General features: G+C 50.4%; 1 protein-coding gene across 4 annotated transcripts in view; it reads left to right on the top strand.

Annotated features, from left to right (window-relative positions):
* Nucleotides 1-24,068, top strand: part of KCNIP1 (potassium voltage-gated channel interacting protein 1) — a 350,368-nt gene that overhangs the window by 121,826 nt on the left and 204,474 nt on the right. The window contains exon 1 of one of the 4 annotated variants that reach the window (XM_024753406.1): nt 5,265-5,339. The exons of 2 other annotated variants lie outside the window; for them this stretch is intronic. In XM_024753406.1, the coding sequence (XP_024609174.1) occupies nt 5,279-5,339 (61 nt within the window). In that variant the 5' untranslated portion in view covers nt 5,265-5,278. Of the gene's footprint in view, nt 1-5,264; nt 5,340-24,068 lie in introns of those variants that run through there. One more of the 4 variants, XM_024753407.1, reaches the window with a different exon arrangement.

Below are 24,068 nucleotides of genomic sequence, written 5' to 3'. Positions count from 1 at the left end.
CCAGTAGTTTGCAAACATTTTTCCTACCTGGCTTCTCTGAGCATCCCCCACCACCTTATCCCATACTAACCTGCCCCCTCCCGATTGCAGTTTGTAATGATGAGAGCATCTGGTTGTCTTCAGCCCTAGATCACCAGCTTCCTGAGGGGCAGGGACTCTTGCGTCTTCTTGTTCGTTACTGATCCATGTATTTAAAATAGTGCCTGGCAGGTAGACGGTGCTTAATAAATATATGTTGAATGAATCAATGAATAACTAAATGAGCCCCAGAGCAAATAATAATAAATGACACTTGCAGAGTGCTTTACAGAGAGTTAAAACACTTTCCCTTTACTTTATCCAACTCAATCCTCACACCAACACCCTTGAAGGGGACCTGTTCACGTTTTACAGATGAAGCGGCCCAGGCCAAATTCACATGTAGGAAGAGAAGTGGGATTTGATCCCAGGTCTAAAGGATGGGGCCCTTTCCCTGCCCTGAATGACCTCGGTGTGAGTATCTGTGGAACACTTAGGACATCCTGGGCCAGGCTGAGCTGTGCTGGAGGGGGACAGGGGAAGAGAGTGTATGCTTTGCTTTCTAACAGCTCACAGTCTATTCGAGGAGGCCAGACATGCATGTGGAACATTTGGGAAATGGTACAAGACAGCAGCTAGCAGAGTGCGGAATTGCACATAATCAGGTGCCAACCACTTTCCCTTCCTTAACTAATCTGAGCCTTTTAATACCAGATGGGGACCCTGAGAATAGATTTCCTCTGAAATAGATGAAGAGCAAGATGGAAGCCAAGGGGAAGGCTGTGAGTTACTCATTTTCACACGGCTCTAGCCTGGCACAATGTCTGGCCCTCAGCAGTCCACTCTCTCTAACTGGCCACACTAAGTGCCGGACGCCTACTCAGGACCTCGCACACATGACCTCACCGCTCTTCACGGCAGTACTGCAAGGTAGGTACTAATGCAGTCCACAGAAGGGGAACGTAGAGTTCAGAGGAAGGGCTCATCAGGCCCAAAGTCACACAGCTAATAAGGGACAAAATCGGGATTTGAACCCAGATCTAGCAGCCCCCCAGATTCATGCTCTTAATCTGACACTGCTGACTGTGTGGTGGGAACTCAGCGAACTGCCCTGGTCCGCAAGGATGGGAAGAGACATGGCTGAGGGAGCAGTGAGGAGAGAGGGAAGCAAGGAACACAGCTTGTGTGTTTCGTAAACAGACAAGCACATGTCTGCTTCAACAGGATCTCTGCGGGTCTCTGACAATCTCACCCTTTCCCTCCGTAAGCACCCTCCCAGGGGTACCCTATGGAGTCCTATATGGGTGCTCATGTCAGGGGAAAGGCAAGGCCTCGCCTCCAGAGACTTCTGAGGGCATGCACAGGCCCTGTGAGTGTGTATGTATCTGATCAGACTGCTATAACAAGATGCCACAGACTGGGTGGCTTAAACAACAGAAATTTATTTTCTCACACTTCTGGAGACTAGAAGTCCAAGATCAAGGTGAGGTGCCAGCAGGGTTGGCGTCCGGGGAAAGTTCTCCCCTGGGGTTGTAGATGGCTGCCTTCTCCATGCTGTGTGTGCACATGGTCTTTTGTTGATCACACAGTGGTGGTGGGAGTGGGGGCCCTCTGATATCTGTTCTTATAAGATCATTAAGGACACTAATCTCATGGTGTCAGGGCCCCACACTTATGACCTCGTTTAAACCTTAATTACTTTCTTAAGGGCTCCATCTCCAAATATAGCCACTCTGGAGGTTAGGCCTCCAACATATGAATGTGGGAAGTACACAAACGTTTCACCCACAACAGGGTGAATGAGGGAGCAGTCAGAGCCAGAGATGGTGCATGAGCTGGCTCACCTTCCAGGGTAGAGGGAGTCACAGCCATTGAAACTCATGTTGGTTGGGACTGGCAAGATCACCTAAGCGAGTACACTACATCAGGACAGCAGGAAAAATGGTCCCTACAGCCAGGTGAGTGATGGGAGGCTCCCGCTCTCTCCATGTAGTTCTCTCTTGCAAGTCTCCAAGAGGCAGGGGTCCAGGCTGTTGTTTTCTTCTTCTCTTGTCCCTCACACTTGTCATGTATTCCTACTTAGACACATTCTTTGTGAGCATCTCATGGGTGATGTCTGCTGCATTGTACTGTGTGTGTGTGTGTGTGTGTGTGTGTGTGTATTTATCTGTAGATAATACCTACCACACAGGGCATCATCAGGAATAAATGAACTCTTATGCATGTATAATAAATATCTGGTACATGGTAGGTGTACAAATGAACAAATATTTGTTGAATGAATGAATCTTCACTTGGGAGAGTGTGCTTCTTCCTTTGAAAGGCAAGGATGATCTGGTAATCATCAGTTGTTACTTACTAATTGGGTCACTGAGCAAAGAAAATTATCAGTTCATTCTTTCCTTCATTCATTTATCGAACATAGACTGACTGCATCCCTGTCAGAAACCAAGGGTTAAGCAGACCATGTAGAGCTAAATCAGGAGCAGTCCCTGCTCTTAAAGACCTTGCAGTCCAGAGGGAGAGACAGACAGGGAAGGGGACAATGAGAACCAAGGTAGTGAGTGCTCTGATGGGAAAGAGTCCCCAAGTGCCGTAGGAACCCCAAGGGGGATACCACTGGGGCCCAGAGAGGGATTCCTGGAGAAACTGACACCTGAAGTAGGTCTTCAAGGGTGAGCTCAGTTTGTCAGATGGAGAAAGGGTTGAGGACATTCTAGGCAGAGGGACAGCCCTGAAGCACAACCACTGAGGGCACACTGGGGACTAGTGAGGGTCCGTGTGGCTAGAGCCCCAAAGAGAGCAGGGGCCTTGGGAAATGAAGCCAGACCATTAAAAGGGCCTCATAATTCATGCTCAGCAGTTTGAACTTTGTCTCGGTGACTTCATTTTATTCCCACTGCTCAGATACAGCCAGTTGTGAACTCCTCTAGATGACCTTACTATTTCTATCTGTACAATGGAGCGATTCATCTGCTTCTTCAGAGGGCCTTGGGGGGCGAAGGAAATGAGAGAATGGCATCGTAGCCTTTTGTAAACTCTCAAGTGCCGGTCCTGGTCACTCAGGTAGTGTGGAGCTGAGCAGAGGCCTGAAGGTGAAATGGCTTGGTGCTCCATCCAGAGATTTTTGAGAAAACTGGGGGCTGTACCATCACCGTCTCCCCAGCAAAGATCCCTCTGTTCCTTAAGTCCTGGCCATCCTAGTGGGTCCTGTTGTGACCCCAGGCTTCAGCTCCACCCCCACTTTTCTTCCCCAGCAGGGAGGGCAGGAGGGAGGCAGGGCCGGCCCCTACCTGTCCTGCTCTATCATCCGGGATTCCAGGCTTCATGGACACAGATAAGCCCTGAACTGGCAGTTAGGAGAGCTGAGGCTTTAAATCTGGTGGGACCCAGAGGAGAGCTCCCCAGCTCAGTGGCCCACAGTATCCTCAACTGCCAACAGGAGTGTCCCCATCACACAGTGATGACAGAGGCCTGGGCTCCAAGTTCTAATCCCCTATCCTGGCTAGGTAACTTCAGGCAAATTTCTTGCCCTCGGTAAGCCTCAGTTTCTCTCTGTGGTGATGATTAGACACGACCTGACTAATAGTCACAGGGTGTGGGGTGATGTGAGCTATATAGCAACAGGCCACGCGAATGAAAGGGATGGGTTTTATTAAGTGCACCTTCCCTGTTGCACCAAATAGGACAAGTGCTGGGATTTGAGAAAGCATGAAGTGATGAATAGGTGAATAAAACCAGTCAGGGTCCCTGGCCAAGTTGCAGACCACCTGTGTCCCGCAGAATGGCAGCTAATGGGCTGGAACGAAGGGGAGCTCTGTATCCTTGGGGTAGGACTGTATGCCTGTACGGCTTCAAGTCAGTGTAAACATGGGTGACTGTGATGCTCTTTTGCACTGAATGTGTGTGTGTCTGCATACCTGCACCTGCGTATTTGTGTGTCTACGTCTTGTGTGGAGTCCTAGGGATGCACCTGTGGGTGTTATGGACTATGAGTCTGTGTGTACAACAGCAACATCTGTGTGGACTTGTGGAACCTGTGCACATATGTTTGTGTGACTATGTGTATGAGGCCATATGTCGGGAAACCCTGTGACCTGCAAACACTGCTTATAGTGGGAACCCAGGCAGCTCAGGAAGGGCAGCTCCTCCGCAGACTTCAGGGGAGCAAACCTTGCATTTCAGCACCACCGGGGGGCTGAGGAGAATCCAAACGGGTAGACCCAAACTTTGTCTTTTTGCATGAGAAGTCAAGATAGGGTTTGGGGTCCTGCCCCCTAACGACAGCTTGTAAGTTCTTGGGGGTCAAGGAGGGAGAAGGATGAAGGAGGGAGAGAGGGAAGAAACAAAAGAGAGTAAGGAAGTCTCCATAGGGGCCGAGGGCTCCTTTCCCCTTCCCAACTTCCCGTCATTCAAAGGTGACCCTGGCGCCCGGGGAGCAGGAGGGCACTTTCCTCCTAAGACATCCCATCCCGTGGGTGGAGCAGACTTTGCCCCACCCCATAAAGATTTCCCTTGAAGTCAAATGAAACAACGCACCCCACGCAGGGACACACAGACACAGACACACACACACAGACACACACAGACACACACACACACGTTCTCCCGAGAAGCAGTCTGCTGCCCCCTGAGCCCCACCCATCGGCCAGGCGTCCGCACCCCGCGCCCCTCGTGCGCCGCGGCCCCGCCCCGCCCCCCCGGGGTTACCCGCCGGCAGTTCTCCGCGCGCCTCAGACTCGCCTCGAGCGCGGCAGGCAGGCAGGCGCGCGCGGCTCCGCTCCACGTCGTCCCCGCTCTGTTCATTCATGATTGGTACTCGGCCCCCCGAGACCCAGCCCGAGCGCCGGGAGGGGAGCCGAGCGTGCGGCAGGAGGGGCGGGCGAGCGCGGCTCCCGCAGCGCACGCGGCGCTGGCTCAGGAGCCTCGGCCGGGCGGGCGCACCGGCCCGGTGTCCAGCGCCAGGCAGGCTTCGGGGCATCGTTCTCGGTCCTCGGCGAGGGAAGCGGCAGGGCCCGGGTCCGAAGGCTCGCCAGGAACGGCTAGCCCTGTGAGTCAGTGCATGTGCGGGGCTGAAGAAGGATAGAAAAGGCTCCCAGCGCCCCAGCCCCACGCTCGCTGAATACCAAGCTGCGGCGAGCTGCGGGGGGCTTTTTTTTTACCTCCTCCAATTCGGAGTAGAAGATCCACACTGATTTCCTTCCAGTGGAGGGGAGGGGCAGGGCCCGAGGTCCCAAGTCGCACACAAGTCTTCGCTGCCATGGGGGCCGTCATGGGCACCTTCTCGTCTCTGCAAACCAAACAAAGACGACCCTCGAAAGGTAAGCCACCTCCTTCTTCCTTTTGTTCCCCTGGTTGGGTTTGGGGGTGCTCGGTGCTGGGTTGGGGTGTGCCTCCTGCCCCCCTTGGCCCGGGACCCCCTTGGCCCGGACCCCCCTCCCCATGAGGAGTGGGTTCAGGTTCCTGTAACCAAAGGAGTAAGAAACCGGCGGGAGGATTGGTGTGAATACCCGTGAGCTGGCAGAGGAGGGACCCAGAGTGGGCTGCAGCCTCAGGGGCCACGGAACCTCTCCGGGGCACCAGGTGCCAGGACCCTACTCCTGGAGGAATCTCTAGGCACAGAAGGCAGAGACAAATTCACAGGTGGGAGGTGGGGACGATGTTGTCTGAGTGTAAATGTTGGGAAGCTCTTCCCGTTCCCATGAACCGTTGGTGTTTGTGCGACTGCGGGCATCCAGCGAGGGTGCTCACATATTCACTCACTGCCCCCCACCCCCACCCCCAGCAGCGATGCTGTGCGGACCTGGGGGTCCATCATCAGGGAGAGAGTGCTTTCTGCAAGCCAAAAGGAATCAGCTGCTGGCAGGTGATAAAACTCTCAGGGCTCGTGTCCTGGTGGCTTTAGGGAGTTGGGAGCCAGGGCATCACACGAGGATGCTGCCACGCTCTGGGAGCCGCCTGAGAGCTGAGAGCACTGTCAAGGTCTGGTGAAGAGGTGAGCTGACATCAGGGATTAGAAAGCATAATATCCCTGGGTCCCTCCTGCCTGGACTCCGGCTGAGATAAGCCCAGTCTCACCAGCGGGACAGTCATGAAACGGGTCCATGTGAAGTCGGGGGAAACGTGTTGCACCGCGGGGGAATGTGCAGGCCTCCTATCCAGCTGTTTGAAAGTTGCTTGTTGGAATAAAGACACTGGATGCAGTTAAGAAAAAGAATATGATGGGTTTGGTTTGTTTGCTTTTTATGCTCAAATACTACTGTGAGTGGTAGAAAGGTTTTAAGTAACCTGACAGTTAAACCTTTAAGTTCTGCCATTGGAGCCCAGGTTCTGGTGACAGGTGAGGTTACAGTTCCTACCCCTTATGCTGGCTAGTGATTAGATCAGCGGTAGGATAATGGACCCCAGGGTGCACAATGAGTCCACTCTCAAGACTTGGTTGGTCTTTCCTGATTCAGTAGGAAAGTCTGCGTCGCAGAGATAGCTCCCCATGAATAACTTGTCTTTGAGGGATCTCGACATCTGGCCCAGTCCCCAGAGGCATCAGGCTGGCTGAATACTGAGGAATAGGATCTCTGGGTGAAGATCTCAGGTGATGAAGCTGGGTTGGCATTCAGAGCCTAGAACATGGGAAGAGGCTTCGACCCATTTGTCCAACTGCCTTGTGCATCCTCCTGGCAGGGAAGAGACTGGGTGCCGTTTTACCAGTCCTAGGCAGGACAGGTCTGCAAGCCTCGGCCCAGGACCTTGACATTAACAGCCCCACTTCTCACGGATCCTCAGATACTGCTTGACTGGGGACAACGTTCAGCAGCAAATGCTGGTCTCCTTCCCAACCGTCTGACCACCGTGAGGTCCCAGAGGCCAGGGGACTGTGGGGATAAGAAACTCAGGGATTTGTTTTAATACATTTTCAATGCCTGTGGCACTCCTGGGAGGCAGCTAGGTGTCATAGAAAGATCTTGGACCCTAGAGTCCAACAGATTCTGGGTGCAAATCTCAGCTCCATCGCTCCTTCCTTACGTGACCTCAGGCAGATCCTTTCACCTGTCTAAGCCTCAGTTTCTTATCCATAAAATGGACAGGATACTATCTCCTGTCAGGAAACAGGGTGTGGAGGGAGTGGAGAGAGGGTGGACCCTGCCTCATCTACTGTGTCGGCTGCAGCTACCAGGGACCCAGAGGAGATTGCTGAAAGATGCCAAGATCAACTGAACGATGGATATGGAGTTCCTCACCTAGGGCTGGGCAAAGATTATGAGCTGAGACATTGCCCAGACGTTACTGTCTACCATTCCCTTTTCCTACACAAAACTGCAGGTCACCCCAGATGGATTCCCAAAGGATTCCAAGAGGCCAGAGCTCTTTGCTTCTCTCTCCTAGGAGTCTAAGAAAAGAGAGGAGGGGGCACAGCATTCAGTGAGCCCCTACTGTGTGCCTGACACAGTGCTAGGTGCTTTATCTGCACATTCTCACTTAACTGTCCCAACAACACTTGTTTGAGGCTCATTGCGGGTCCAGGGCTAGTGGATGGGCTGCCATGACAAGCTGCCCCGAGCTTGGGGTGTCTGGTCAGCCCCATTTGCACAAAGCCACACCACACTGGCTGGAATTGTCCAGGGCTCCAGCTACGTAAATCCCCCCCAGGCCTTTGTCCTGGAGCAGAGTCTTATCTTCCTGTCTAGCTCAGTGGAATGCTGGTCAGCAGAAGACCCTTTCTGCAGAGAAAAGTGGCTTGGAAACTGGCTGGAAAGGCTAGTGATCAGGGATCACTTCTTGGTCAGGTCCCTTGCCCCATGGAGACCTAGGTTTCACCTTTGTAAAAGGCGGAAGTTACATTAGACATTTTCTCAGGTTCCATCCAGTTCTCAAATTTGAAGATTTCTGTTGCTGATGCTCTTACCAGAGCTGCCACTATGATATCTGAGACACCAGCCTCAGATCTAATTGCAAACAGTCAGAAGAGAGTGGTGGAGATTTTCAACTCGGGAATCGGTCTCCCCGCTGGGTTCAAATCCAGGCTCTACCACTTACTAGCTGCGTGACTAAGCCTTATTTTCCTCAACTGGAAAACAGGAACAGTAGTAGTTACCATCTTAAAATAGCTGTTGTGCTGTGTGGATTTCAGGGATAATGCAAATCAAATGCTTAGCACGAGCTCTGCTACATAAGTAGTCAGCAAATTTTAACTACTATTCAATTTATGGCTCTAGTGTTTAGGGCTTCCAAATGCCTAGAGTAAGCCATCCTGGAAGTAGTCCATGCCTGTTGGAATCCTCACAGCTCAGTTCTGGAGCGTTCCTTCTGCCGTGTCCGGGAAACTAGGACCCAAACCTCACGTGCTCAGATGCTGGTCCTGTTGCTGCAGCCCCAGCTGACCTCTGCTTTGTGGCTGGTCCTGAAAACATTGTATCTTGTTTAACAAATACACTGCATGTTTTGAAAATGTAATTTGGAATCACATACATATAAAGCTCCACATGATTTAGTGGCGAGGGACATGCCTAACCCAACCTGGGTGTTCAGGGAGAGCTTCCAGAAGGCCACAGAAATCTAAAGTAATTTAAGAGCTATGTCACTGAATAAGAAAGTTTCAAATTCATTTCCTGTCCTTCTCTCCGTTTGGGACCTTTGTTTGTCGTTAAGTAAGAATGAGAAAAGTCCTGCCTCAGAGATTCAGTCTCTGCATCCCAGTCCCGGGTAGGGTTTCTGGCTCCAACAGTTTTGTATGTGTTTATCATACGAAGGACACGGCTCTGGGCTTAAAGGGTCGGGATATCAGGGGTGATCAGATGAGGATCATGCAGGTGCAGTGGCTGGGCCTCTGTGAGGGGCAGGGGGCGAGAGAATTTAGGGAGAACGTCACTAGCCCAAGGGCATCTCAATGGAAACTTGCCTATAAGCAAATAAAACTACTTTGCAGGGGTGGCTGGGTTATCCATCCGCCGTGACCGAGGGAAAGCATTCAGAACCTTCAGGAAGGACTGAGCTTGGAATCTCCAGAGTGTTCATTGAATAGATGAGCCAACAAAATCTCACAGCTTTTAGATGCTTTTTCCAAGGCTACACGGCAAGTTAGAGACAAATATGGGACTGGTCCCCTCACTCCAAGACCAGTGAGCATCTCGGAACCTTAGAGACCTTATGGAAGCACAATATCCCTGATGAGGCCAGGTTTGGGGGTTGTTGCTCCGGGCAGCATGTTCTCCCAGTATATTCTCCCAGGAAAAATCTGGGAGACCAGTGGGAGGCAGCCAGGTGTAGAGAAGCAGTAGCCCTGCCGTCACACTGTCCTGGGCTCAAGGCACCTCTGGCAAGTCATTTCACCTTGGAAATGTCAGTGTTCTTATGTCTAAAAGAGGAATACTGATTTACAGAGGTGTCCATGCCCTGAGCATTACCCGTTTCTGCATCTTTATCCATCTTTTTAACTCTGTGTTACCCTTCCCCCCACTTCCTTGTCTAATAGTTAAAATTCTACCCACATTCCAAGACCTCGCTCAGCTATTTCCACATTCAGGAAGGCTCCCCCAAGCCCTGGAAAGAAGCAACTTCTCCCATCTAAATTCCTTAATCTTTTAAGGTGTACGTTCTCATGACTCTCAAGTCATGCTTTGAATTAGGCAATTGATGGAGGTGTTAACCCCTCACCCCATCCCCAGAGCGTTAGCTTCTCAGGGGAGCTACTCTGAATCATCCTGCATAGTCCCCAGCTTGGTTCCTTGCACATAGTAGATACTCCATAAATCTTTTCTGGAGGAACCTATAAATAATGGACTGCTTGGCCACTTTCTGTTATTTCCTGGAATTGCCCACCCTGAAGCAAAAGTTAGCTTCCCACTGGAATTTCAGTTACCAGCCCTCTGCCTGGAATGAATTCTTTTCTTTGGTGTGCTGGCTTTGAATTGGCTTTGTCCACAGAATGTACTGAGTCTGTTTACCATTAAGCAGGGAAGTGCTGAGAACAGCGTTCCTGCTCCCCAGCCCCCTGAGAGTCACAAAAGTACAGGGAGACCATACCCAGTGCCGGGCACAGTTCTGGTCCCTTTATCCCAGAAGAAAGTCAAGGAAGCTCAAAGCGAATGGGGAGAGGGAGATGGTAAAGACTGAAAGATGGAAGTGAAAGGACTACTGTTTGAGGTTTTTTTTGGCCTGGTCCCTGGAAAAGGATCGTGTCTTGGACTTCCTTATATGCCTGGAAGGGTTTTGCTCAATAAATGGTTTGTAAATGTACAAATGAGCAAGTGAATACATACATTAGCAAGTGAGTGAAAGAATGAATGATTGAATGAATGAGGGGATAAATAAATGAGTGAATGAGTGAGGAAACAGATGAATGACAGAAGGAATAGTTGAAGAAGTGAGTGCATGAGTGAGTAAATGAATCCATAAATTAATGAATGATTAATGAAGTCCCAGAAAGGCTATGATAGGAGGCTGTCTTTGCATGAAGAGCATTGATAGTCATGCTACCTAAATCCTGGATCTAAGCCCCCCACCGTGGAACGTGGAAGGAGTCAGTGGTACAGGAGGCCCTGGTACAGATAATTAATAGTAAACTTATAACAAGTGCTTCATGAAGAGCTGAAAATTATAAGTTCAGTCAAGAAGAGTTCTGGTAATTTTTTGGATATCTGTACCTTGGGGAAGGTGGGAAGATGGAAAAGTATCTCTAGGCTCTCACTCTTTTGTTGATTCATTCAAAAAACTAAAGTGAGGACCAACCCTCAATGCCCTCCCTTGTATTTCAGGTTCCCCTTTGTCTTGTCTAGGTGAGATCAAGAATCTGTGTATCTGTCCACTCAGTTATTTGTTCACTAAGTAATCCCGTATGTGTCCTTTAACTTTGCTTCCCTGATGTTTCTACCCAAGATCCCCCTTGGCTTCCCCACTCTCTCTCCACTTCCACCTCCCAAGGTGAACTCCTACACACCCTTCAAGACCTCATTCAATGTCACCTCCTCCCAAGCTCTTGTGGGCAGAGCACATTTCTCCCTCCCCTGCTCCCCTACAGCTGTTGCTCCTTCCCTTGGCTACAGTCCCGAACAATATGTGATTATGGATTTACGCATTCGTCTCTCTGACTAGCTCTCAGGGAATGAGTCTTATTTCAGGGCCTCTGTCAAGGCCTGTTGCTGATGGATGTTGTCTGCATGGAGATAAGGATGGATAGACCAGGTTGTGAGTCCCTGATGGCTCCAAGGAGTGCAGGAATGCGGCCTCGCAGATGAGAAATCCGGTCCGCTCATGGGGAGAAGAGCTGCAAAGTTCTGCATAATGGCCCTGGAGCTGATGTTCCCATTCATCAGGCAGAAGCCAAGCAGTATTGGGGGGTGGGGGGAGAGAAAGAGAGAGAGAGAGTGAGAGAGTTACTCTGTGTGTGTGTGTGTGTGTGTGTGTGTGTGTGTGTGTGAGAGAGAGAGAGAGAGAGAGAGACTGAGACTTTCAGACAATTTAAAACACTCCCTCCAGGTAGTGTTTTAAATAGGTCACCTTTAGGGAGTAGCTGTGATCAGTTGGGCTATCACTAGAGTAGCCATGGGAGCAGAGCATTGGATTAATTCTTCTTATTCCAGGCCAAACTGAAAGCTTCACTGGGGCAGTTGGGGGATGGGGGGTGGCAGTGGGAGCTACAGTCAAATCAGAGAGTTAGGAATAGGGTGTGCAATGGTTAGGACCACTGGGTTAAAGTAAGAGACTTGGGTTCAAACTCCGACTCTGTGACTTCTTAGCTGAACCTCTCTGAGCCTCCGTTTCCTCCTCTCTAAAATGAGGGCAATGATGGTGTCTCCCTTATCTCCTTAGGGCTGTGGGAGGGGCGCAGGAGGTGGTGAGCACAGGGGTTCACAGAAGGTGAGATGATTCTAGCAGCTCGGGGCAGTAGTGGCTTTGCTGCTGCCTTTTGTCCCATCTCAGGGCGGGTCCCTTCCTCCTCTGTGGCTCCGTCTGCACTGTGACTGGATGATCAGTCTGCACGCTGATGGATGTTGGTGATCCTTGGTGATCTCTGTGCCTTCGAGCTGTGGCCTCTGAGTCCACCCCGTGGGCCCCAGAGCCATCACAACTATGGCCACTGGAATCCCAAGCAGTTTCTCCGGTGACTTCTGTGGGAAGCTGTCAGTTTCAGATGATGACGAAATTCCCAACGGTGAGATAGGAGAACATGGGTCATCAGCAGGGTTAAATTAATACCTAACGTTGACCTGGCCTCGCTCTGTGCCAGGCGCCTTGCTCTGCCCTTTTCCCGTGTTATTTGATTAACCTCCTCCCAGCCCTGGAGAACAGACCCTACTACAGTTTCCATTTTGCAGATGAAGAAACTGAGGTTCCAAGAAGGGCAGTGCTTTGCCCAGAGTCTCACAGCGTACGGATAGCAGGACCTGGTTCTGGCTGATCCCAGAGCCTGAGCTTTTAACCTCACCAGCCTCCTCCCCTCCTGGCCTCCCCTCGAGGAAGAACAGGGTGTGTGGAGATGGGGGAGAAGGCATCCAGGAATAGATAAAGCACCTCATTAGCATATGGAACTACTGAGCCATCTGCAGGCCTTGAGCAAAATGCTTTTCACCCCATCTCCAACAACCCCTGGATCTGTTTCCATTTAATCTGACACTCCAAAAGCCTGAATACGAAATGATTGGGGGCAGAAGGTCAATTAGCAAATTCATTAATAGGATTAAACTTCTCTGCTCTGCGCTAATCATTTCTGTGAAGTAAATTCTTCTCCCTTTGTTCCAGCCATCGTTGCCTGTCAGAGAAGGATGGAGCGCTTAAGTACCTCCAAGGCTGTTAGAATTTCAAACCATCAGAATCGGACACCAGAATCAGTCTGTGTTTTCACAGCGTCCAGAGAGGCAGGGAGGGATCAGTGGGTGGATGAGTGGTCATCCTCGCAAAGGAAACGAACGCAAGAACTTGCTGGTGCATTTGCTTTCTGCTTTCTCACTAGTTCCCTTCCCGTCCTTAGCCACACATTGGCCTAAATCTGTATTACACATATATATATGTGGTATAGCAGGTACAGACACATGCTCTTGATTAGAGAGACCTGGATTCAAAACCTAGCTGTGCGACTTACTAGCTATGTGACCTCAGGCAGGTCCCCTTGCCTCTGTGAACTTTCGTTTCCACATCTAGAGAATTAAGATATTGATGGTAATTACCTCCAAGGTCGTTATGAGAATTAAATGCAAGAATGCATGTAAGATACTGTGGTCAGAACATAGCAAGGATGAATTAGAGGCAAGTTACTGCTGTTTGGAGCCATGCCACTCAAAGTGTGGTCCTCACACCGGCAACCTCTGCATCACCTGGGAGCTTATTAGGAATGCAGAGTCTCAGACCCCTACTGAATCTTGCATTTTTAGCAAGATCTCCTGGTGGCTTGGATGCCCACTGCAGTTGGAGAAACATTGACTTAGAGCACAGAGTATAAGGTGCATGTGTGTGTATATATTGATATATATGTATATATGTAATTATAGGATTATATATCAAACTGGCAGGGACCTTTGAAGCCTTCTGGTTTAAGTATCATTTTAGGATAACCAAACAAGTCCAGAGAAGGTAAGCGGTCTGCCCACAGTCACACAGCTTGAGCGTCAGCCCTGCGATCTGAACCCCAGGCTTCCCCAGCACTGCTTGTTTTTATATGAATTGCCAGGAAGTCAGATTTCCCCAGATCAGCGTTTCTGCAATTGATCCTGTTTTCTTTTTTTTCCTTAAATGAAACAGAAGGGTGGGACCACGTATGCCCATTAAGTTTTCATTTGCTAATTTAAAATGTTATTCCAGCCAAGGGAGATCCTGAACGTTGATTCTACCAGCCATCACCTTAGCTTTACCTCCAAGATCTATGCTACCTGGAGGTGTGACAAGGGGACATTCTAGGTCTTCATCTAGTTGGCTTCCAAGACCGTAGGCCAGGACAGGGTGCAGGACAGACTGGTGTGAACTACTGACATCTCTCCACAAGGGTTTTCATTGACAAAGCTCAGTATGGCAGACTAGGCTGGCCGCCTGGATTCTGAGCAAAAGCCTTTGTGTGGGATTTGAAGCCAGAAGACTTGACAGAAGTTAATAGGAATCTAATGGACAGAGGAAGGGCCTGAAGCATGAAAGTCAAATGCCTTTTCTAGGGGGCCTAGTAGGATGTCTCTGTTGGAAAACAAACGAACCATCCTAGTTATGGTAGGAAGCTTTCTGCACTAAGCAATTAATCAGGACTCCTCCAGGGTAAATAGGCTTGTTTAGGGTAGAAATTGGAGAGATGGGGAAGCATTGCTTGAAGAGGAGGAATTCTAACTTTTGAAGGCCTGCCACGTCCCAGAGCCTTCTGTGTGCCTCACCTTCTTTCATTTCTGTAGTAGTCCCATGATGGATGTTTTGTCACCCTCATTTTGCAAATTGGGAAACTGAGGCTCAGGGAGGTTCTATGATCATCCAGTATTAGAGAGCAAGGATTTGAAGCATGTCTGATTCCAAGTTACCTCCTCCAGCCTGAGGGCACATCCAGGGCAAGCAGGCCTCTGACCCCCAAGAAGAGGTTGAACAACTGTGGCTGCTCCCGAGCTTTTAGAGACAGGGAATGACAGCCCCTGGCCTCCTCACCCATCCGACCCTGGAACCAGAAGAAGAGGAGGGCTCGGCTGGCGGCCAGGAGTGGGCTCTGGAGGCCACAGGGCGCCCAGCTGCCTTTGGGAAGCCAGTGCGTTAGCATTCATGTGATGGTGGCTGCACTTTCTCTCCATCCCTGGGACTCATCCTTGTAAGACTCTCCCAGACGGTCAAATGGTCAAATTGCACAATCGGCAGGTCTCTTAGAGAGTCTTCCCCGCTCTCTTCCTTCCCTTTCCTTCCCTTTCTTAGTGCTGACACTGGGCTGGATTAGACTCTTAAGCCCTAAAGGCCCAAAGGCTAAAAGACTGTGTCCCCACCACCAACTGCCTCACCATTTGCTACTTAGATAATTCGAAACAGAAACAGTAAGATAAGTCTAAAGAAATGAAATGAAATTCAGATTTTTCCCATGATAACTTCTTTGATCATTTTTTGAAATATAATATATTTTCAAAACAGGTTTTTTCACAAGTTTTGATGCCTCTACTTTGCTGGTGCTTTAGGCATCTCTTGAATGTGCCTGTTGGGTACTTCAGCCTCAGAGTTGGAACCAGACAGGAAAAAGAAAAAACTCATTTATATTGAGCACCTACTGTGTGCCTGGCACTCTACAAGGTGTTGACAAATATGACAATATTTTTAAAGCTTTTATAAGAAGAACAATAGTAAAAAGAAATGACGTGTGTAACACTTTGTACCAAGTACTATTCCAAGTACTTTTGATACATTAAACTAATTGAACTCTCACAGCAACCCTATGGGGTATATACTATAATTATCCCCATCTAGCAAGTGAACTCTCCTACTATGAGAGGTAGGCATGCATCCCGCCATTTTATAGATGAGAAAACTGAGACTTGGCAGGAAGTGACTTGTCTAAGTCCCTCCAGGTGGCTGGTAGAAGAACCAGGATTCACACCAGCTCTGACCGACTCCAAATACAGCCCCACTCATTTCCTAGAAGCACCCTGCTTATTTGATATGTCCCCAGGGTGCGCTATGAGGATGGGTGGGAAGGCCTGGGACTAGAGACTGAGTATTGAATCCTGTCCTAACTTTTTCAGGGGCACCCTTCACTCCCTGCTGCCTATTGTATGTGTCCCTGCCTTGTGCTACTATCCTGGGTCTTCCTGACCTGCCTGAGCCACCCCTCTGCACGTTGGTCCACATTGTGCAGCCTGTCCGGGAGCCACGTCAGGCTCCCACCTACTTCCCCTGAAGGAGAAGCTGCCAGAAGGAGATAAGAGTGATGTAGGACACTGCCTTTGCCCTCAAGGAGCTTCACACCGGGACGATAACAATAATATTAACCCAAATCTCTAGAGCTCCGACTACGTGCCAGACACTTCAGCAGCCTGGTTTTTGTGTAAATCTTAGAGCATCACGAGGAAGTCAGCACTGTTACCTGACCCTTTACAGATGAGGAAACCGAAGAACTGAGGCATGAGGAAGGAAATGTCCAATGTCTCATCTCTCATAAGTGACCAAGCCAGGATGTGAACCCAGAGGGTTTGATTCCCACACCCGCATGCTTGTGTTACGCTGTGGGGCTTCCGGGGAGGGGAAGAGTATCTCCTCCTGAGGGGCAGGGCTGGAGAGTCAGAGAGGAAGGTCGAAAGAGGTGGCGTTTGAGGTTGATAACAGAGCTAGGGCCTGGCCCAGGCAGGAATGTAGGTGGTGAAGTTCTAGGTGGAAGGAATAGCGTGAGAACGTCAGTGAAGCAGACAGCAAGAAAGGAGAAGGAATAAACAATGACAGTGATGCTTGGCACGTTTGTGACTTGGAGGATGTCACTGGAAAGGCTGTTATGAGAAATGGGAGGGAAGAGAATGGAGGCAGAGACCGGAGTCAGGCTGTCCACCTTTATTGAGGTAGAGGAAAGGGTCCTGGCAGGTGAAAGAGAGCAAGGACGAGCACAGGACAAAGGAAGTGGAAGTGTCCCCTCTCACCCCACCCTGTTCCCCAAAAGCCTCCCAGGGATCACTTCCGCCCGCCTCCGCTCCCCCCATCCTCCCAATGCACTCACTGTTGGTCCTGCATGATTTAGCAGTTGATCGCCTTGAATTGCTCTATAATCACTCCCTGTAAACATGCATCACTCTCCAGTAAGAGTACATTTTCCTCAACAACCAACCGGAACTTTTCTTTCTGCCCTGCTGAGCCCCTCCGAGAAGCTCGACCCAGTTCTGAGCCCACGAGTGGTACTTGGTGACTTGAACTGACATTTCACAGAGATGCAGGAGGACGTGGGATTCCCTAATTGGAATCAGTGTGGCAAAGAAACTTGGGCATAGCTCTGACACCACCCCCTGTGCCTATCCACAGTATCTGAACGTCAAAGGCTGTGGTTTAGTGCAAAAACATAGAGCATTGGGGGCCATTCCATAACTGCTTACTTAGAGTGGATGGAGGAAAAAACAGGTGTGGGGTGTTGAGTAAAATAGAACCAGAGGCCGGTCTAACTCCCCTTATGAGCTGTGTGGTTTAAGAGAATTGCTTAACCCATCTCTGCATGTCAGTTTCTCCATCTGTTAAATAATAACTATCATGATATCGACTCATTGGATTGTCATGGGGATTAAGTGAGACAATGTGCATGTATGTGGCAAACTGTAAGGCAGTGTATAAATGTGGGTATCAATATGTAGATGGTGATAATGGTCACCGTGGTAGTAATGATCTTGATGATGGTGGTGGTGATGGTGGTGGTGGTGTCGGTGTTGGCGGTAGCAATGATGAGAGTCATAAGGGACGATGTTATAAGTGGTAGGGATAATGTTGATGATGGCAGAGGTGTTGGTGACCGATGATATTGGTGACTGGTGGTATTGATGGAAGTAGTGGTGCTGATGATAGGTGGTACTTATGGTGATGCTGGAGTATGATGATCTTAATGGTGATAATGATGATTAGAGTAGGGGTAATGAGGATAGGGTATGAGTAGTGATGTTAGTGGTGTGAGTGCTGTTAGTGATAGGAGTGCTATCATGGTGGTGTGATGAGGGGTGGTATTAGTGGTGGGGGTGATAATGGCGGGGGGATGTTGGCGATGGTGGGGGTGGTGTGATGAGGGGTGGTATGGGGGTGGTGTGATGAGGGGTGGTATGGGGGTGGTGTGATGAGGGGTGGTATGGGGGTGGTGTGATGAGGGGTGGTATGGGGGTGGTGTGATGAGGGGTGGTATGGGGGTGGTGTGATGAGGGGTGGTATGGGGGTGGTGTGATGAGGGGTGGTATGGGGGTGGTGTGATGAGGGGTGGTATGGGGGTGGTGTGATGAGGGGTGGTATGGGGGTGGTGTGATGAGGGGTGGTATGGGGGTGGTGTGATGAGGGGTGGTATGGGGGTGGTGTGATGAGGGGTGGTATGGGGGTGGTGTGATGAGGGGTGGTATGGGGGTGGTGTGATGAGGGGTGGTATGGGGGTGGTGTGATGAGGGGTGGTATGGGGGTGGTGTGATGAGGGGTGGTATGGGGGTGGTGTGATGAGGGGTGGTATGGGGGTGGTGTGATGAGGGGTGGTATGGGGGTGGTGTGATGAGGGGTGGTATGGGGGTGGTGTGATGAGGGGTGGTATGGGGGTGGTGTGATGAGGGGTGGTATGGGGGTGGTGTGATGAGGGGTGGTATGGGGGTGGTGTGATGAGGGGTGGTATGGGGGTGGTGTGATGAGGGGTGGTATGGGGGTGGTGTGATGAGGGGTGGTATGGGGGTGGTGTGATGAGGGGTGGTATGGGGGTGGTGTGATGAGGGGTGGTATGGGGGTGGTGTGATGAGGGGTGGTATGGGGGTGGTGTGATGAGGGGTGGTATGGGGGTGGTGTGATGAGGGGTGGTATGGGGGTGGTGTGATGAGGGGTGGTATGGGGGTGGTGTGATGAGGGGTGGTATGGGGGTGGTGTGATGAGGGGTGGTATGGGGGTGGTGTGATGAGGGGTGGTATGGGGGTGGTGTGATGAGGGGTGGTATGGGGGTGGTGTGATGAGGGGTGGTATGGGGGTGGTGTGATGAGGGGTGGTATGGGGGTGGTGTGATGAGGGGTGGTATGGGGGTGGTGTGATGAGGGGTGGTATGGGGGTGGTGTGATGAGGGGTGGTATGGGGGTGGTGTGATGAGGGGTGGTATGGGGGTGGTGTGATGAGGGGTGGTATGGGGGTGGTGTGATGAGGGGTGGTATGGGGGTGGTGTGATGAGGGGTGGTATGGGGGTGGTGTGATGAGGGGTGGTATGGGGGTGGTGTGATGAGGGGTGGTATGGGGGTGGTGTGATGAGGGGTGGTATGGGGGTGGTGTGATGAGGGGTGGTATGGGGGTGGTGTGATGAGGGGTGGTATGGGGGTGGTGTGATGAGGGGTGGTATGGGGGTGGTGTGATGAGGGGTGGTATGGGGGTGGTGTGATGAGGGGTGGTATGGGGGTGGTGTGATGAGGGGTGGTATGGGGGTGGTGTGATGAGGGGTGGTATGGGGGTGGTGTGATGAGGGGTGGTATGGGGGTGGTGTGATGAGGGGTGGTATGGGGGTGGTGTGATGAGGGGTGGTATGGGGGTGGTGTGATGAGGGGTGGTATGGGGGTGGTGTGATGAGGGGTGGTATGGGGGTGGTGTGATGAGGGGTGGTATGGGGGTGGTGTGATGAGGGGTGGTATGGGGGTGGTGTGATGAGGGGTGGTATGGGGGTGGTGTGATGAGGGGTGGTATGGGGGTGGTGTGATGAGGGGTGGTATGGGGGTGGTGTGATGAGGGGTGGTATGGGGGTGGTGTGATGAGGGGTGGTATGGGGGTGGTGTGATGAGGGGTGGTATGGGGGTGGTGTGATGAGGGGTGGTATGGGGGTGGTGTGATGAGGGGTGGTATGGGGGTGGTGTGATGAGGGGTGGTATGGGGGTGGTGTGATGAGGGGTGGTATGGGGGTGGTGTGATGAGGGGTGGTATGGGGGTGGTGTGATGAGGGGTGGTATGGGGGTGGTGTGATGAGGGGTGGTATGGGGGTGGTGTGATGAGGGGTGGTATGGGGGTGGTGTGATGAGGGGTGGTATGGGGGTGGTGTGATGAGGGGTGGTATGGGGGTGGTGTGATGAGGGGTGGTATGGGGGTGGTGTGATGAGGGGTGGTATGGGGGTGGTGTGATGAGGGGTGGTATGGGGGTGGTGTGATGAGGGGTGGTATGGGGGTGGTGTGATGAGGGGTGGTATGGGGGTGGTGTGATGAGGGGTGGTATGGGGGTGGTGTGATGAGGGGTGGTATGGGGGTGGTGTGATGAGGGGTGGTATGGGGGTGGTGTGATGAGGGGTGGTATGGGGGTGGTGTGATGAGGGGTGGTATGGGGGTGGTGTGATGAGGGGTGGTATGGGGGTGGTGTGATGAGGGGTGGTATGGGGGTGGTGTGATGAGGGGTGGTATGGGGGTGGTGTGATGAGGGGTGGTATGGGGGTGGTGTGATGAGGGGTGGTATGGGGGTGGTGTGATGAGGGGTGGTATGGGGGTGGTGTGATGAGGGGTGGTATGGTGGGGGTGTGATGAGGGGTGGTATTAGTGGTGGGGGTGATAATGGCGGGGGGATGTTGGCGATGGTGGTGGTGGTGATATAGTGGTGTGAGTAGTAGTGTTGGTGGCAGGATGATGGTGGTACTGGTGGTAGTAATTTAACGGTGCTGATGGAGGTAGTAGCACAGGTGGATTTGAGGCTGTCATTCCCTTTGTCCAAACTATTTTCCTTGACTAGACTGCACAGAAAGATTTCCAACCCCCAGAATTTGAATTCCCCCAGATATATTTGTTAACAATAGGAATGAACAAGACAATTCAGCCCTTGCCTCTACACTTCTACTCTTATTCGTGGTTGGTACTTTCAGAATGCTTTTCCTATAAGCCGCCCTCTCGACACTTGCCTTCCCAGCATGTAGCACATTGCCATGCCTGGTACATAGTCAGTCTTCGATAAATATTTGTGGAAGGCAAGAATAAAATTGCAGGATGAGGCTATGCTCTTAGATGAGCTCATCGGTTAAATGTCCCATCTCCAAAGGTATCGGGGTCATCAGGCAGCTCCCCAGAACACCAGAATGTACCTGCACTCACGCCAGGACCAGGGTGGTTACTGCAGCAGCCCTTCTTACCTGGCAAGCTGGGAAGACTGCCTGGGGGTGGGGGGGGGCCCTGGAGGTCAGCCTGGCCCAACCACGTTCTGCCCTGATTCTGCACTGACTTCTGAATACAAGCAACAGTGGAGAAAATGGCATCTCCCACCAGCTGCTTCTGAAGGGTCCATGCTTCCTCCTCAGCGCTCGTTTTTTGTGTAGTAAGAAGGAGAGGCACATTCTGCTTCTAGAAAAGTTCTTCTTGGCAGCAATCCCTCCCCCCACCCCCGGTCCTGGGAGGGATTATGGAAGTGGCTTCAAGTCCAGTATCTCCATAGCCCACCTTTTACCCTGGGCAAGTTAGAGTCACCTGTAGGGCCTCTGTTCATCTTGGAAAAGGAATAATCACATGCCGACATTGTAGGGTTCTTGTGGCTTTTAGGTATGTGGCACGTAGTAAGGGCTCAAGACATGGTAATGGTTCTTAATATTGGTAGCATTTATTATTCCTGTCACTAATGGAGAGATTCATATAATAGGTGATGAATAACGATAGACCAGAGATTTTGTGTGTCCCTCTTTGGTGGAACCTATATGGCTTGGATTCACCTTGAATCCTCTGGTCCTGGAACTCTGAGCCTGAGGGGGGTCCCCTGAATGGATCACATATTGTTGGTGGGGTTGTTTAGAAAAATGGGGATAACCGGTCAGCACTGGGGGCCAGGTACTGTTCTGTCAAGTAAGGAATTCAATTTGAAGACCAAATAGTCTCAGATTTAAATCCCAGGCTTGCCTCTTATTGGCTGTGTGACTCGAGGTAAGTTACTAGGTGAACCTTAGTTTCTTTGTGTGTCCAGTGAGGTTTATAATACCGACCACATCAGCTCCTTAGAAGAGTATGAAAAATCAAGTGTAGATGGAGCTAAGGATGAGGCTTTGTCTCCCAGGCAGCTCAGGACAGGAGGTAATGGAAAGACCAAAGTGGTTTTGGGATTAGAGCTGCCTGCAGCCTTATCTGTTATGGAGTTGACTTATTGTCCCCTAAAACCCTGGAACAGGATCAAGAAGGAGATGAAGGGAGAGAGTGAGGTAATAAGAGTATGGAAGAAAATGTAAACATGTAGAGTGCAGGTATCAATAGTAGGCTGCCTACCCATAGCAAGCACTCGATGCAGAGAGAATTCATTCACTGTTGGCATTTTTACTGTTGCGACTGTTATTGTTGTTCAAAGGTGTGTATGGGAATCCAGGTAGAAAGAAGAACTCAAGCGAAGACACCGAGTGAGGGGATAGAGTGATGGACAGAAGCTAGGCTGAATCTATTCAAGGTTACAAAGCACCGAGTGCCATCTGGAAAGGATGGAAACTGAGGCAGGCTCCCGCCCTTCCCCAGACTTCTCATATCACCCGGTGACTCTTTAAAGGGTGTTTGGTGCATGTGCATTTGTGTAGAGAGAGGTAAAGGGTGCTACCTTGAATGGGACATCGGACACTGGGCTGGGCACGTCCCCTAAATTATCTCATTTAATTGTCACACAATCCTTTGAGGTAGATACTGTTACTATTTCTATTTTAGAAGTGTGAAAACTGAAGCTCAGAGAGAACTGACTTGCCCAAGGCCAAAGGCCAAAGTGCAGGGACAGCGTTGAACCCAGGCGCATCTGTCCCTTAGGTCTCTGTAGTGCCATCGCTCAGAGACTTTACACCTACTACCTGGCATTAGCTCCATTTGACACTTGAGGAAGTTGAGGCTCAGGAAAGCTGCTTCTGTGGGAGCTCAAATCGACGCAAGACTGATCCCAGTTCTCCTGGCTGCCAGCTCTGTGATCTCTCCCTGGTAGCTCGCACATCATTGGAACTGACAACATAAAAGTCTCCCATCCCTTCTCTCCTTCTCTTCCTGCCTTTCTTGGCCTCCTTCCAAAACTTTGGAACAGCAGTAAACTAGCTCAAGAGACAGAAAGGCTGTCGGAAGCTCAAACCCGAAACCAATTTGGTCTTCACACAACTTCCATCTGAGCTGCCTGGGAGACAAGCCCTCCTCCCGCCACCGTTGCTCTCATGTCAGTGGGCAGCAGTCAGACGAAAAGACTGACACATATTGTTCCTCTTAATCCAGACCCCACTGAATGCACAGAGCGTTCCATGTAATGGTGAAACACACACACTTAACAGCCAGGCACTTCTTGTCTAGAACCTGGCTCTGTCTCTCTTGAGCTGTGTGATCTTGGGTAAGTCATCTACTCTCTCTGAACCTCAGATCTGTCTTCTGTAAAATAGGGCTAATAGCTCGCTCCAAGGTTGTTGTAAGGATTAACTGAAAAGGTGTACATAAAACACCTGCCTCGTAATAGGCACTCATTTGAGGGTTAACAGTGGTTTTGGTTGTTATGGTTTGACCCAGTGAGTTCTGGGTCATAGACTTCATAAATATAGGTTTCTCTGCAACCACAATCTTAGTCCCTAGCACAAGTATGATGGTTCCTGGTATGTGCTATCATTCCCTTATCTATTACCCATGGCAGAAATTGATCATCCATCATAGTACTTTTTCCTTCTGAGCCAGAATGTGACTCAGAATCCTTCTTAACACAGCATTCCAAGCAGTCACTACCAATTGATTACAGTTGACATGGAGATAGTTGAAATTTATTTGCATCGCAGTTCTGATCAAGTTCACATTTTCTGCTCCCTCTGTACAGCCCAGGCTATCTCTCTGCTCTGTCTCCATTCTGCTCCTGTGAGTGCATTTCTCTGTGTGTGTGTGTGTGTGTGTGTGTGTACATTTAAACTCTTCTTCCAGGCTGAAAGACCATTCCAGTCATTTGTGTGTTGCTGTATATGTACAAATCTCTATACTTTCAGAATCCCATTTGCCATGTCATGCCTGTGGCTTGGGATCTGCAAGTAACATCAGCTCGTATCTGGGAAGGATGGCAGGTGGGAATCAAGTTAGAACTTGGGAAAGCAAATCCATGCACAGCATGCACCATCAGCCACTTTTAGGAGTGACACAAGAGATGGTGGTTGGGTATGAATTTGAAGTTTCAGAAGATTTAACACTCCATTGGCTGATGACTGTATTCTCAGGGATGCAGGCCTAGAACAGAAAAACATATTCTTTAGGGTAATGCTAGCTGCTATAACAAATAGACCCCAGTATTTCAATGGCTTAACACAGAATTTTATTTATTATTCATATAGCTGTTCAATGTGGGTGTTCCTGGTGAGCTAGTAGCTTTCTTCCACATGGTCACTCAGGGATCCAGCTTCCTTCTGTCTTGTCACTCCACCAACCCTAGTGCCTCCTTTACATCTAGGTGAAGGGGGTAGAGATAACACACTACTTCTTAACCACTGTGA

This window comes from Neophocaena asiaeorientalis, unplaced genomic scaffold (assembly GCF_003031525.2).
Source record: "Neophocaena asiaeorientalis asiaeorientalis breed wild unplaced genomic scaffold, Neophocaena_asiaeorientalis_V1.1 scaffold268, whole genome shotgun sequence".
In the NCBI taxonomy this organism is placed as follows: Eukaryota; Metazoa; Chordata; class Mammalia; order Artiodactyla; family Phocoenidae; genus Neophocaena; species Neophocaena asiaeorientalis.
The sequence above is the reverse complement of the archived record's forward strand: the minus strand, read 5'-3'. Positions and strand labels throughout refer to the sequence as shown.